Below are 9,787 nucleotides of genomic sequence, written 5' to 3'. Positions count from 1 at the left end.
ACTCTTTCTTTCTTTTTCTTTTTCTTTTTTTTCTTTTTTTCTTTATTGGTTTTTTGACGGTTTTTATTTATTTTATATTATACTCTTTATTTTTTTGCACAATATGAACAAAAATTTCAATAAAATTTAGATAGGACAAGTGCAGTCAAACAAAATAAGTCTAACCTTACAATTTTTTATTGTTTTTTTGGGGGTAAAAGAGGGCTCTGAACTAGTTCCCAACTAAAAATTAAGAAATACAAATCATTCTCATTCTTTACTGCTTCGCTCTTACCTTCGAACTCACTGCTTCGCTCTCCGATCTGCCACTCCACCCCCATGACTTCTCCTCCTTTCTATTTTTGAAGTTCCAAAGCTAAGCCGAAACCAAACTCGACCCAAGCTGGTAGCTGAGACTGTCGTCTTTGTGAAGTGGGTAAATCAACATCCTCTCTTCTTTTTATATGCAATCGTTTGATTCTTAGAGTCAGCCTTCCATTTCGTGCTTTTACTTCTCATTATTGTTCTACTATTATAGAAAATGCGAAAACCCCATATCACAATTGGAATCAGTTTTTGAAATCTGTGAGATATCACTGCAAATCTGGAACCTTTAAGAATTTTGATCATGCCTTAGGCCTGTTTGATATAATGCTTCGCATGCACCCTTTGCCTTTCATTGGAGATTTTACTCTATTTTTGGGTGCCATTGCAAGAATGAAGCATTACTCTGCAGTCGTTACTCTAATTAAACGAATGGAATCATTCGGAATCTCTCCCAATGTTTATACTCTCAATGTTTTGATTAATTGCTTCTGCCATCTAAACCGGGTCGATTTTGGTTTCTCTATCATAGCAACAATTTTGAAACTTGGCTATGGGGCCTCTGTCTTAAAGGTAATATTTCTGGAGCTGTGAGGTTGGTGGAGGAAATGGAGAACAAAGGGTACCAACCTAATGCAATTACTTGTGGGACGCTAGTAAACGGTCTGTGTAAGAATGGCCAAACTGGTGTGGCTATTAAGTTGCTCAGGATGCTTGAAAAAAGGAATTTTGAACAAAATGTGGTGCGTTATTGCACGGTCATTGACAGTTTATGTAAGGACAAATTGGTAACAGAGGTTTTGAACCTTTTATCTGAAATTATGAGTAACGGCATTCAGCCAAATGTTGTCACTTACAGTTGCATAATTCAAGGACTATGCAATTCTGGCCGGTGGAGGGAGGCTGCTACCTTGTTGAATGAGATGCTTCAAAGGAAGATCATGCCAAATGTGCGAACCTTCAACATATTGGTGGACACACTTTGCAACAAAGGGATGTTGATTGAGGAAAAAGAAGTTTTTGAAGTGATGATTCAAAGAGGCACTGAGCCTGACAAAGTCACTTACAATTCTTTGATTGATGGTTATTGTTTGCAAAACCAAATGGATGAGGCAATTGAGGCATTTAATATGATGGTTGAGAAGGGTTGTTCACCCGATGTGTTTAGCTATAACATATTGATCAATGGATATTGCAAAAGTATAAAAATTGATGAGGCAATGCGTCTATTTCATGAAATGTCCAACAAAGGAATGATTCCTGATGTAGTGACTTACAACACTCTTATAGGTGGGTTATGTCGAGTGGAGAGAGTCCAAACTGCACTAGAGCTATTCAATACAATGCAAGCTTGTGGCCAACATCCAGATCCCCAAACCTATGCCATCTTGTTAAATGGCTTTTTTAAGAATAGACAATTTGCTAAGGCAATGGCATTGTTTCAGGAGATGGAAGACAAAAGGCTGGACTGTGGTATTGTGATTTACAGCATCTTGATTGATGGTTTTTGCAATGTTGGGGAACTTACGACTGCAAGAGAAATCTTTAGTGGCCTTTCTGCAAAAGGATTGAAACCTAATGTTTGGACTTACACTATAATGATCAAAGGATTTTGCAGGAATGGACTAGTTGTTGAAGCGAGTGAGCTGCTTGAGAAAATGGATGGCAAAGGCTGCTCTCCTGACGATCGCACATATAACTCAATAATTTAAGTGTTATTGCAAAATAGTGAGACATCAAAGGCAACGAAATATCTCAAAATGATGGTTGACAAGGGATTTTCAGCAAATGCAACAACTGCTTCCATGTTTATTGACTTGCTGTTGTCTAATCAAGTAGATGGAAATATTCGAGAGCTGTTTCCAAAGTCTGGGTGAAGGTTATTTAGTTTCTCAAGCTCAAAGACAACTTTTATATTTTAACCTATCACTGGTCATTATGTGAGTGGTATATTTGCTTTGAGTAAAATTCTATACTTCTTACGAGATGGTATTTCTTTTCATTTATGTGCCCAAGATTGTTTATTCCTTTTGCTGTTCGATCTTTTGTTGCAATTTTCTTGTGCACGCATGTTGTTGCTAAACCTCTTGACTAGCCATTGGGTGTATTATACTGCCCTCTTAGGTGGATACTCAAGAGTCCTAGTTTGAGACTGGATTCATAGATCTTATTTCTTTTACTAGTTAGCTATACTATATTCCAACCATTATTGAAAGTTTTCCAATCATAAAAACTAGTATTCCAATTCAAATATAGCCTAAATATCAAACCATCAATAGGTATCCTCCTCTACCCAAACCAGCCCCAAAATTCTTAAATGCTTAGCGATTAGGTTCTGGACCAAATTATATCTTGAATAAGTTTCAGTTTTACAAAAGTAATCCAGTTGTAATTAGCTGATCAAATTTAGTCTTAAAACAGGTCATGGGTGCTTGCAAGTTAAACTATTGTTTTAAAACAACTATGGATTGAGTTGTCAGACCTATGCAATATCATCTGTTTAAGATACTTTTTGTTTCACTTTCATATCTTTTAGTTTCCTTTTGTCAAAATGCTAGATGAAGTTTGTGTCAACCCTTACTAATTTTGATTCCTGTCTTGTTTGCACTTACCACTATTTGAGTGTTACTAGGGGTTCTTGAAACTTTATTCATTTGAGGGTACATAGGATAATAGTTTTAAAGTAAGAATGCCATCATTAGTAATTTTATTTATTTTTATATCATACAGCAGTTGTGAAACAAATAATAATTAGTTTGGCGCTTTGGTTGCTTTATGCCTCCCTCCCTTTGGGATAAAGCCATATTGTTTTACTTTGTACTGTAATCATATCAACATATTGACTAATGATTAATGGGACCTACCAATGTTAAAGTGCATGGGAAATCTTGAAGTTTTTTTTATTTTATTTTTTAAACGTAAGAAAGGCTAGAATGGCCTTGTAGACAAGCCAATCTGTCCTTATTCTAGAAAATGATAGCAATAGTATGAACTATGAAATCTTCAGATATTTCCTCTTCTGTAGACAATTGACTAAGGGAGGTTAAATCCAAACCATGTTTGGGGATAGTATTGAGTGAAAATGGTTAAGGTTGTGGAGGATCAATAGTTAGAGAGAAATCTATTAATTTGCTTGGAATATTTGTACAAAAGGCACTACTTATTAGATCTGCAAGAAGGGAAAAAAATAATTATACTACGCTTGAGCCTTGTGTTTTGGCTTGGAGATCTTATCATAAATATTGTACATCACCTTCATCCCTACAGCAGTGGAGGATAAAAACTGACTAATGGGGGTAATTGTAAGGAATATCTTGATTTTTCATTCATTTTTGCAGGGGAAGTTATAAAACTTGTGGTGTTTCAGGTACAAATCTGATTTTTAGTGAATCCTCATCAATGTTGAGGCTGTCCCAGTCTTCTGCATAATTTTTGTTTTTGTACTTGCGGGGAAGCCTTTGATAGGCAACAATAATCTATAAAAAGGAAGCTAAATCAAGGCCTTGTGAAATGTATGAGCTGACAAGGTATTCTGTTAGTGTCAGATTGTACATGAAAGAACATTAATCACAACTTATCATCTCATAAAGTGAAAAAAGTTTTAAAATTTGTTATGAATCTAAAATTTTTGTCATGAAAAAAGTTTGATTTTAAACATATGTGGAGATATCTATTTTCAACTCGCTATATAACTATAGAAGGGACTGAATATGTCATTTTTGTCACATAATTTTATTTAGAAAATATCTAAACATGTTTGGAGCGGATCTTTATCATCAACTTTTCTCTTATAAACACAAACATTGCCTTTGTTTCCCTAGACACAAAATCACAAAAGAGAAACATTAATTTTTACTTGCTACTCATGAGTGGCATATACTAGTGTGTGTGTGTGTGTGTGTGTGAGAGAGAGAGAGAGAGAGGGCAAGTGATATACATAACACTTAATGATATCAAAGGTCCATGTATATAAGCACACATGCACATGATGGAGTTGTCTGTTACATATGAGTTTTGATAATAGAACCCTCCCAATATTTAGTGCAGAGACTTTGTTTTTTTTAACAAAAAGTTCCCTTGTTTATAAGTGTGTGCGTGTCTTTTTTATTAGTGAGGTTTTATATATACAGCTTATGTATGTATTTATGTAAATTTTGTTGATACCAGCTAGTTCTTAGTATAAGTCCTAGTGTTGGTATCACCAATTCTAATTCTTGAACCACATTGCAATTTGTGTGGTCTGCACTCTGCAGTAAGAATTTGTGGGGATGTACTAAATTTTTTTGTGAATTGTCAACAGTACTGGTAGACTAAAGTGGGTTGCTTATCCAGATGTTTAGAAGAATCAAGTTTAGAAATTTATTGGTGAATTTTTTAAAATTTTGGGTTCATGTGGCTAGCTCCCGTTGAATTTCATTAGGCCAACTAGTTGTCCATGTTTATACAATTCTTTTAGTCTTAAAGACATGTTTTGACTTGATGAGTTTGATGCTGCCTATGTGAGTGAAATTCTTGGATTTCATAAGCAAGTTCTAGCACAAGAATTCTCTCCTTTGCTTAATTCTGTAATTAGAAAGGGAGGAATGGAAGTAGTGGAAAAGGTTAAAATCAATAGTTGTCAAACATATCAATGCTTAAGGAAGTACTGGTTTATTTTGATTTTAATGTGAAATTTTTGTATGTCCATGCTCTTTGTTTTTGCAGGAAGAGCTTAAGGATACTACTATTAAAATGGCTGAACAGAGTAAAGTTCTTAACACCCCTGGGGCAGAGAAACAAACCAAAAGAGAGTTGTTTGATGCGCTAAGGCGGGAACTTGAGTAAGTTTTAGTGTTTTTTGTCTGTTTTTCATTTGTCTTTAGAGGTAGAAATAGCCTCCCAGGTGCGCACTAAAGGCATTCACATACTTGGTTACTTTTGGAAAACTCATAGCTTTTATGTGGTTGTGAAAAGGCTTTGGTCATCTGTTCGACAATTGTCAATATCTTAAAGTTATCTTAGCAGTATCAAATGTTAAATAGTGACTGAGTTTTCAGTACCATGAAATTTCCTTACCTTTGTCAAAAATTAATAAGATGACCAATCCAGTGTAACCAATTTTGATGATTGATGTGGGTGGATATATGAAAATAATGAATGAAACTTGAAAGTGGGTTTAGCAATTTTGGGCAGATACCCTGTATGTGGGCTGAATCCATGTGGGTAGATACCCTGTATGTACATACCTTAGGTGGTTCGAAGCTTAAAACAACCCTCTGTCAAATTTTAGTAATGCACATGAGGATAGAGCTTTCTTTGTCCATTGCCACTTTTTTTACTCTGAACCTGGGATCTCTAAGTGGATCTGTAAGAACATCTCACATTGCCAGCACGTGTGGTTTGTTGCAATGTCATGGTTCAGAAGGGGCTTCCAATGTGTGACAATACTAATATTATGGCACTTGTGACTATTGAAGCTTCTGTAACTTATAATTTTGTATCGATTTCATACAGAGCTCCAGTGCTGGAGAAAGCTTCTAAATCAGTTTGGGAGCTAATTTTGGACAGTAATGATCTGGGGAAGGAAATTAGTGAGATGATTGAAAAGGTATTTTCTTGATTGAGTGGCCGGGAACCTCCATTTTTTCCTCTGCCAGACGGTGAGACTCATACTAATAAAGAAATTGAGAATGAAAAAGAAAAGGAAAAGGAAAAGGAAAAGAGTGGGCTAATGAAAACAAAGAAAAGGAGAATTCTCCCTCTTCATTAAAGAAAAGGAGTTTTAGTGAATTGAATGCAGGAGGTGCGTGTGAAGCTGCAAGCATATCTGATGATCCTCCAGCCATACTAGAAGATTAATTCTAGTAAATCACCCAACCAAGTTTGAAGACACAAGTCACTGTGTCATGTCAAGAGCCTTGTGGCTCAATGCCATTACTGTTTTCTCAAGAGGAGAACCTGGGTTCAAACATCACCTCCCCCACTTGAAAGTTACAAAAAAGGCCACTATGCCAGTTCCCATATCATTACTTATCTACAAGAGTAACTTTGTCAAACGAGCTATTTATAACAGATGTGGGGTGGTGCAAATCTGGTTATTTAGTCTAGATTTTGATTTGTCATCAGTTTCTCAATTCATTTTAATGGAATAAAATTAACATTATTATGCTATCTAATTCTTTGGTTGCAATTCTTTAGGCTATCTAGTGTTTCGTATTATTAATGAGGTACTTATTTGGAATAAAATCATTTACTTATAAATAAAAAATAAATAAAAAGTGAACTTGGTAACTGATGTCTGAAACTATGTTTGCACAACCATTGTGCTGTATGATGTTAACTTAATTCATGCAGTTTATACCATAGCAACGTATCGTGAATATTTCTATGAGGGATGGTTGTATTTGTTGCTTGAATTAGTTAGTGCAAAATTTAGATGGACTTATTTTTGTAAACAGCATACTTGCACTTGAGCATATCAGATCTCATTTAGTGATTCATTTTCACTATCACAATGAAATCTCATTTATGATCTCTACTACTGTCCTCTGGGGTGCAAAGTTGCTGCAGGAAATAATATGTAATGATATGTTTTTTCTTGGTAGATTGAAACGGATTATATCTATCTATCTATCTATCCATCTATATATATATAGAGAGAGAGAGAGAGAAAGAGAGAGAGAGATGGGTTCAAGTTACACCTGGCGTAACTTGACAAGAGTTACACCATTTGTAGACCGTAGATTTTTAATTGATCTAATGGTTAAAAAAATAGCATTAAATGCTAATTGACTTACACCTCATTCACTTAGTTAATAGCAATTTTGTTTCTCTCTTCTTATTTATTATTTAAAACCATTTACATATATTCCTTTTTTTTGCCAATGACTTTACAAATATAAGAAACTCCACGGTATTGTTGTTGTTGGGACACAATGGGCTTATTTTTCACGTAAAAGAAACTCCATGGTATTACTTTCACATGTTTGTAGTTGACAAGTTGTCTCCTCTAGTGTGCTGCTCATTGTTTCAGCCCAAATAAGTGGTTGTTTTACCACAAACATGGGTTCGTTGGTGTTACTATTTTTCTCATTAGTATTGCAATCACCTTGTGATTTTTTTATTTCTTATTCTCTTTAATCGGGTAATTTTAGTTAGACCGATTTAAATTATATTCTTCAATTATATCCCACAAATTTTGTAAGATGAAAAGTCTGTCAATTGTGAACTTCAAACATAGCTCTCAATCATGAGGATAGGAACCTTGTTTTGGGTATAGTTGAAAGTAGATTCACTTGAACTTGCTAACAAAGTTTATGGTTCAAGTTTATAGGAATAGAAATTTAGCTTTGATACGAAAATTGTTGTGTGCCGGCCAAATTCTGAAAAAGATGACTTCAAATTGAATCCTCCAATTGCCTTGCATTCTTAAACAAGATGTGAGACACGTGGTGTTTACCTTCAATTTTTTTTTCTGAAAATGTAATTCTCAAGTTTGAATCTGCGACCTGTTTTTTTTCCACTTGCCATTGCATTGGGCCCGACCAAGATGTGCTTTTATTATCATCCTTACCTCATATTATTACTCACTTTTGAATCATGTGCTTTGTTATCATCCTTCCCTCATATCAATACTCACTTTTGAATCATGTCCAGTGATTGTCCCCATCAAAATTATTAGTAGTTTTGAAACCTACCATTGTTGGATCATCTGTATTAACTGTAGGATCTGGATCAAAAACTGTATCCATTGAAGTGTTGTTCCCAGGTAGATGCATCATAAAATTCACATTAGGATCTTGAGATTGAGGTAGCCAGTTAAAAGACTGTGGATAGAGAGTGCTACTTGCAGGTTGCTCTTCTGTTGGCAAAGCCATCAATGAACCCAAGGAGTTCACCCTTGTGACATTCCGCACATTTTGCATACCAATGTGTTCAGCTTCACCCAACAAACAGTTTTCGAAGTTGCTTGTTGGGTTCATTTCTTTTTGCAAGTCAGGTACTAAGTTGTTCGATGACTCCACCTCTAAGTAAGGGTCATAATCAAATTGAAATTGATCGTCACTCAGCAATTGGCTTTGAATATCATCTAGGATTTGAGTGTCTGAAATAGGCCAGGCTGCGGATACATCATAGTTTTGACCAGATATGGCTGGATTTACTTGGGTTGGTATAGCCATAGAAAATGACCCTTGCATTTGATCTCTCCCTCGAACGTTTGCAGGATTAATCATCCTTTGATACCACATTGCCATCCTTGGATCATCAACTCCTTGGTTGCTAATGGCTCCATCTGAATGTGGAGAGAAATCCATAACTATATCATCACAAAAGATTTGAAAAACCAAGTTAGAGTACAATTGAAGCCTTAGAATAGTATGGAATTGGAATATGCACAATGCAATACCTGATATTGGTGAAGTTGAATTCGTCGTAAGAAGGTATTGCTGGTGGGCTTGTTCATATGCCTGAATTTGTTGAATAGATTTAAATGGCGAATGCATACTCGAGAATGGTAAAGGTAACTGTCCATGTCTATAAAAATCCAAAGAAAATTCTTTACTCCCATTGTAGCAATCTGTATGGAAGTAAGGAGAACTAAGACTTGGGAAAGGTCTTTGGCTCAACTTTAACAAATTGGGGTCACATTGCAGGAGCTTCTCATAGTGTTTGTCAAGGGTTCCTGGAGGAAATTCAAGATAGTGCAACCTGAGGATAGCATGCCAACAACAAAATTCATTATAATTCCTTGAAGCCTTGAACAGAAAAAGACATTTACAACTAGAAAAATAATTCATAAATTAGCAAAAAAATCATTAGAATTCCTAAAACAGAATAACACATTTACAACTAGAAAAATATGTGTTGAAAGATGTGACAAAATAACAAATGAACTAAACAAATATTGTAATGTAGAAACCAAAAGCAATGTCAACTATAAAATTTCAAAAATAGAAAACAACACAAACCTGTAAGTTTGAGCTTGATTATCAGTAAAGTCTGAACTTGTCTTCCACATGGTGTGTTTGCGTGGCATTGGATTACTTTCGTCAAAGAAAGCAGGATAATTTTTAAGCTGAAAACAGTTTTAACCACAGTTCTAACCACAACAAATTGAGACTCAGAGGAAAATGAAACATCAAACAAAATGATGAAACTAATATGAAGAAAAAACTTAATAAATATTAAAATAAATGAAATTAATATTAAGAAAATGACCTCAATCTCTAGAATTTCAGGCTTATCTCCCATTATTCTAGCTCGAATTCCTATAATATTAGACCATTGTATTTCAATCTTTTTCTTCAAATTATTCTCTAGAATTTCCCACACTAGTTTTCGCTTGGCAAAATAAATCTTTACTACCAAAGCACCTTCACGTGGAGGCTGTACCTGCACATTTTTTTCTTCCTCACTTAGTTAATTTTAAATTGTGGTACTTAGTTATTTTAAGAGTTTAAAATTTAAATTGTAGTAAAAAATTGAAATGTTACCATCCATGAGC

General features: G+C 34.9%; 1 protein-coding gene and 1 pseudogene across 1 annotated transcript; one reads left to right on the top strand and one right to left on the bottom strand.

Moving 5' to 3' along the window:
- Nucleotides 1-274: 274 nt before the first annotated feature.
- LOC142627143 (uncharacterized) lies at nucleotides 275-6,482 on the top strand (annotated as a pseudogene).
- Nucleotides 6,483-7,928: 1,446 nt separating this feature from the next.
- LOC142627936 (uncharacterized) lies at nucleotides 7,929-8,905 on the bottom strand. Its single transcript, XM_075801839.1, has 2 exons — nucleotides 8,690-8,905; nucleotides 7,929-8,599 (listed from the first exon to the last, which is right to left on the bottom strand). The coding sequence occupies exons 1-2, from the start codon at nucleotides 8,784-8,786 to the stop codon at nucleotides 7,929-7,931; spliced, it is 768 nt and encodes a 255-aa protein (XP_075657954.1). The 5' UTR covers nucleotides 8,787-8,905.
- Between the last annotated feature and the right edge of the window lie 882 nt (nucleotides 8,906-9,787).

The sequence above is a fragment of the Castanea sativa genome, chromosome 3 (genome assembly GCF_040712315.1).
Source record: "Castanea sativa cultivar Marrone di Chiusa Pesio chromosome 3, ASM4071231v1".
Lineage (NCBI taxonomy): Eukaryota > Viridiplantae > Streptophyta > Magnoliopsida > Fagales > Fagaceae > Castanea > Castanea sativa.
Note: the sequence above shows the minus strand (reverse complement) of the source record. Positions and strands in the feature narration are given on the sequence as shown.

Bases quoted from the DNA above. Each gene is read 5' to 3' on its own strand.
- LOC142627936 (XM_075801839.1), bottom strand. From the start codon at position 8,786: ATGCATTCGCCATTTAAATCTATTCAACAAATTCAGGCATATGAACAA. The intron at 8,600-8,689 runs GTATTGCATTGT...GTGATGATATAG, and splicing joins TTCAACTTCACCAATATCAG to TTATGGATTTCTCTCCACAT.